At 31.0% G+C, this 6,042-nt stretch overlaps 1 protein-coding gene across 1 annotated transcript; it reads left to right on the forward strand.

The window, feature by feature from the left end:
• Positions 1-1,617: 1,617 nt before the first annotated feature.
• On the forward strand, positions 1,618-5,361 carry LOC114190419 (2-oxoglutarate and iron-dependent oxygenase domain-containing protein CP2-like). The gene is made up of 9 exons (XM_028079292.2): positions 1,618-1,932; positions 2,735-2,782; positions 3,080-3,256; positions 3,342-3,492; positions 3,602-3,688; positions 4,287-4,411; positions 4,656-4,774; positions 4,924-5,035; positions 5,141-5,361. Exons 1-9 carry the CDS (start codon positions 1,639-1,641, stop codon positions 5,162-5,164), a joined length of 1,137 nt encoding a protein of 378 aa, XP_027935093.2. The 5' UTR covers positions 1,618-1,638; the 3' UTR covers positions 5,165-5,361.
• Positions 5,362-6,042: the final 681 nt, after the last annotated feature.

Genomic DNA, 6,042 nt, shown 5'->3' on the forward strand with positions numbered 1-6,042 from the left:
CACAAGACTGAAATCTTAGGACATTTCTGACCAAGCAATTCCTATAAATTAAAAAAAATCAACTTTTTGTTCTATTTGAGTGACTTTTTAGAAAATGAAAAGAATCCAGACTAAAAAAATACCGTGATAAGTAAAAAGTAATTATGAAACTAACAAAGTATCATACCATTGGTTTGATGGACTTTGAAATGTCAGCAGCGACATAACAAAGAATTCTTAGATTGGATGCTTGTTTTGACAAATGATGTTGTGAGGTAGATCTGTTTAAATATAAATTCCATGAAACATGTTTTTGGAACTGCATGGCAAATCTAGAATTAGATGCAGCTAGAAAGCGCGAAGGTTATGAAGTCTCTCCTATTGTGTGAAATTTCTTTCACATTTAGATCTGTTCATTTCAAATATATAACTGAAATTCTCTCTCTCATTTTTTTCCCTTTTCTGTCCCTCCCTCTCTACATTTGTCCATGCTTCTTTTCTTTCTCCTTCTCTTCTTACTATATCTAATGGCTATAACACTGATGCTATTGTTTTTGAATACTTGAAAACTAACATTCTAATATATAAGTTTAAAAAAGAAAAACCGAGAATAGTAGAGAGAAAAAAAAAACTATGGATTGATAAGTTTAAAAAAAAAATACATTCTAATATATAAATTTTGTATTTGAGAATGTATAATCTAAAATACAAGTTTTATATGAATACACAAAATAAAAAATTCATTTTCAATTACATAATTCAAAACATAATTTTTCAATAAGCCACTTCATGAATGGGTATATTTTACTTTTCACACACCTTATCGAGGTGGAGGAGAAAACAATGGAGGTGTAAGAAGAAAGACCAAAAAGGTACTGTTTCTTATAAAAGGGGTCAATTGAATACTTTTAACAAAGAAATCTCCAAAAACTTTTTCCAATTGAAACAATTAACACTTAGATGATTTTGTTAATATTGATTATTAAATTTTAACAATTGATTAATTGAACATCTTTATTGATATTTTGAATAAAATTTAAAAAGTGCAGGTCATTGTCTTCTACCATCCTTTCTAAATGTATATATACTAGTATTTTACCAGATAAACGGACTATTTAAGAAAATAAAATATTAGTATTAATATTCTATTTTATAAAATTTAAAAAGTTTTTAAAATATAATTAGTATTAATATTCTATTTTATAGAATTAAATAATAATATTTTACAACTTTTAATATGAAAATGCATTTAAATTATTTATACCTTATAATAAATATATTTTTTCACACAATAATGAAATTAATTCAAATAAAAAAATCAAATTTAAATAATTTAAATAATTATTAAAAATTTATTTACATTATGTTTAAAAATAATATTTTATAATTGATATTCTTTTCTAAATATTTTGTTATAAACTATTTTCTAAAAATATAATTAAAATTATAAAACATGGAATGAAAATTATTTTTTTATTTAACTTAATAATTTTTAAAAGATACTACAATAAAAATGGAAAATAAATATCAATATAACTTTAAATAAATTGTTTATATATATATATATATATATATATATATATATATATATATATATATATATATATATATATATATATATATCTCGCATTGCTCATTTTTTTGTTCTTCTAAGTGAAGATGTCCCAGAACCAGTACAGTGCTCCACAGCAACCTAGACCCTCCGGTGGACATACGGCAGGGAGAGTCGGAAATTTGAATTCCGATAGGCTCTGCGATAAGCTGTGCGTAAGCCCCAAGCGAGATCACAAGTCTGAAAACTATGAAGACCTTCAATTGGAGTTCAATCCTCACGTCTTCGGCTCACTGGAACAGTATTTGCCTCCCCATCTCCTCAACCTCTCACGTGAGGTTAAGCTTCGTTATATGAGGAACATTCTGCTTCGCTATTTTCCTGAGAATGACCGCAATCGGGTGAGTGTCACTGTCACCGTAACCATAATAACGTCCCTCCCTCATGGGGTGCCCTTTAAGTTTTTTCTATCAAAATTTCATTTTTATTTTGCCCTTATTCTGGTTAGGTCTTGTTTATTTGTTTGTGTTGCCTTGTTGGTGCCAGGCCTGCACTGATGTTTTGTTTCAGAAAGTTTTGTTTATTTGTTCTATTTGGAAGACGGGAGAGTATGAATTTAGGTTGTTTCATGTTGCCTCGCTTTATTGTTGGCAAATAATTTGGATTATTCTGTACTTTTGACTGTTCTGTTGAATGGTGATGCATGATTTGAATATGGCCATGTCTGTTTAATTAACAAGGTGAGTTATGGTTCCAAATCATTATTGTATTAGTCTGGTATCTCTAGTTCTTAGAATAGTGTCATCCTTATATTTTATTGGCGTGCTGTCTTGGGTGTTGGGACTGGCAGTACTCGCTTGTGCCTGTTTTGAAAATGATACATCTACTGTGCATGTCAACTGGTTTTACGGGTGCTTGACTTCCTCTAGTCTGGAAGTCTAAATAATATGGATTTCTGTCTACAGTTGTGTTAGAAGATATCATGACATGTGCTATTTGGTTTCTGGCATTACAAATTTACTAGTTAGCCTAAAAAGGTGATGATAGGTGAGCATGGTATTTTTTTGTTTTGTTGATGTGGAGTTATTCTTGGTATGGTAGAGGAGAGGTGTTTCTTTTGTTTTGTCCTGTAATTTTTTTTTCTCTGGCTTGGTTTTATTGTTCACTCTTTGAGTTTTTGTTATTTTATGTTGAATTGAACAGATTCAAAAGCTGAGGGAGTACAGGCTAAAGATCATATTAAATTATCCAGTAAGTTTTCAAAGGATATGAAAATGGCAGTTTTGCTCATCGGTGAATTGAATATTTTGATGGTTTCCTTTTATGATTCTTTCTGAAATTGTGGGAGATGGTGCTGCTGAAATAATTTATACTACACTTTTAACAGGAGAGATATTTTATTTGGTACTTGTCTGTGAGAATTTTGAATGAGCAGCACATGTTACCATTAGAAATTTCTGCACGAGAACAGTTATCCTTTCTCGTTTCTGTATGCAACATGATTTTCCAATGTTGCTCGATCTTACTGGTTATTGACTTTTCTTATAGCCACTACATAGGGAGATATATACTATGAATGCTGAGAACTTTTTCACGCCATCATTTCTCAGAGCAATTAAAGAAAACACCGAAGCAAGTTTTAGAAGTATAATGGCTGAACCTAGTACAGGAATTTATACATTTGAAATGCTTCAACCACAATTTTGTAAAAAACTGATGTCTGAGGTATCACATTTCTTTCCCTTCCTTTCCTTTTCATGCTATATAATTTTATCAATTTATGTTAGTGTTTCATGTTCTGATTATTTAGGTGGATAATTTGGAAAGATGGGTTCGTGGTACCAAACTCAGAATCATGCGCCCTAATGCTATGAATAAACATGGTGTTGTTCTTGAAGATTTTGGGCTGGAAACCATGCTTGACAGATTTATGAGTGATTTCATACATCCCATATCACGAGGTTTTTGTTTATTTTTCTTAACGAGAATGAATTAGAAAATGATGACTGAGATGAGGAAACTGATATAATGACATGAATTCACTTGTGCAATTTGAATGTTTTTTTGTAGTTTTCTACAGTGAATTTGGTGGATCCACGTTGGACTCTCACCATGGTTTTGTTGTTGAATATGGAATCAGTAAAGATGTCGAACTTGGTAGGTTTCTCCAACTCGTTGAATTTGGTCACTGCTTTGTAGATGCAATCTGTTATATTTTTTTAGAACCTAAATGGAGTTTAATGTTTCAAGCATGTCTATTTATCTTTTTATGTTATTCTACTCTAATCATACACATGATGGAATAGGCGTTTATATACCTGGCATCTTACAGATTTTGATTCTTTTATGACTATAACTAAAGGATATGAAGAAAAAATGTATTAGATTTTTCAGATTGTATCAAATACTGAGATATTTAGTTTTGTTACATTGTTAGCCACAATGCCTTATATTCTTGTTTTGTCTATTAATTTTTATGTAGTGAAGATATCTTATCTTTTTTGGGGGTTGGGGGATGGAGTGGGAGGGTAAAATTTTCGTTACAACTATATATTCTCTAATCTGAGAGCCTTTTGGAGTGGAACAAATAAAATGATAGTTTATATGGAATTCCATTCATACTTATTCGTTTTAATAAATATTTTATAATCGTACCCCTCCTAAACAAGCAATCTAAATGGCTGAACTTTGCACGGTAAGGAGTCTTCTTACACCAGATTTTTTTGTTGAAATCTGAAGAGCAATATTTTTGCAGGCTTACATGTGGATGATGCAGAAGTCTCCTTGAATGTTTGCTTGGGAAAAGAATTTTCTGGCGGAGAACTGTTCTTCCAGGGTGTTCGATGTGAAGAACATGTACTATCGAAAGCCGAGCCAGGGGTATGTTTACTACCTTGCACTTAAATCCTAACATACGGTTCATTTCTTAAGTGCATTAATGGACAAATTTGTTATAACTTTCTGAGTGATACATTTCGTGTCATTCATACCGAAATTCAATAGCATCAGGAAAATATTAGAAACATGATATTTACAAAAGAGTATTATTACATTGGTGATAAATATAGAAATTTCATGCAGACGTTTACTTTGTTAAGTAAATAACAATAACGTATCTTTGTAGGAGATCTTCGATTATACCCATGTTCCAGGACACGCAATTCTTCATCCTGGTCGTCAACGGCATGGTGCAAGACCTACAACATCTGGGAACAGGATGAATTTAATCATCTGGTGTAGAAGGTATACAATCACTTTTTCTTAACAAAAGATTGACATGGAATGACCCCTTGTTTCACTGAAGCAGCAAAATTCTCACACTGTTCCCCTTGTAACTTTGGATTACAAATCATAATTTACATTATGCATGAACCTTCATGTTGCTGTCACAGTTCGGCTTTCAGAGAGTTGAAGAAATATCAGAGAGATTTTCCTAGCTGGTGTGGAGAATGCAAACGCAAGAAGAAGGAGAGAGCGCAGTTATCGCTTATGTTCACCCAACAGGTAAGAACACTGTTTAATAATACCCTTTGAGATGAAAGGAGCTACAATGATTAACGCTAATGCTTTCACCTTCTATGAAACAAATTCTGTGTCTTCACATTGCAGGAATTACTGAAGAGGGAAATATAAACGGCCTCTTGCACATGCAAATCTTGCTTGTATAGTTGATTCACATCATTGAGCTGCTTTTTTGTTTGTAGATTATGGATTTTTGTACGAAATGAAACATTATGTAGTTGAAAGTTATAGGCATTCGTTTCATAGTATAAATGTATGTTTTTTATTTTCTGATGATAAGAATGAACTACAGTTCCTGATTTTCTTTCCTTTTGGTTTCTCCTTTGGGGCCTTGCCTCTTTACTTTCTTAGAAGATTGAAGGAAGCTATTTCTAACCAAGAACAAATTTAACATTTTATTACTTTGAATGACTCAAATCTAGCATTTAAAAACAGAGGGGCCAAATTCAGCTTCATAAATAAATTAAAGGAAAAAAAACTTATTTAATAAAAATAGTGATATGTTTTGACAAAAAATGTATTTTTATTCGGAAATTAAATTTTTACCTCTCACTTCTTTTGTTTTCTTAAAAAAGCTTAGCAAAAAAATCCGTTCACAAAAAACAAGTAATAGCTAAAGGTTTTATTTTTTGAGGTAGTAACCAAATCAAGAAAGCATCCTCTCTTTTAAAGAAGTATTTTTTTGCAGTTAACACACCCTCAGTCAATACAAGGAAAATGATTTAAAAATAATTGAATTTTTATTGTTTTTATATTTTGTCTTCTAGATTATTCCATGGTAACTTTTCTTCCTTTTAGACTTTTTACTCTACAAAATTCATCCTCATTGTAAAAGAATATGATGAGGCGGAATTTCTTTAAGAAAAATCTATTGAAAAATAAATTATTGTGGTTTAACAGTCGCTAATTTTATTTTTTTAATTTAACCTAAGAATAAGGTTTAAATTACACTTCTTTATATACAAGACAAGAAGCAGTAGCCGTTATTT

Source organism: Vigna unguiculata, chromosome 7 (genome assembly GCF_037176805.1).
Source record: "Vigna unguiculata cultivar grain cowpea cultivar isolate G323 ecotype 2 chromosome 7, ASM3717680v1, whole genome shotgun sequence".
Classification (NCBI taxonomy): Eukaryota; Viridiplantae; Streptophyta; class Magnoliopsida; order Fabales; family Fabaceae; genus Vigna; species Vigna unguiculata.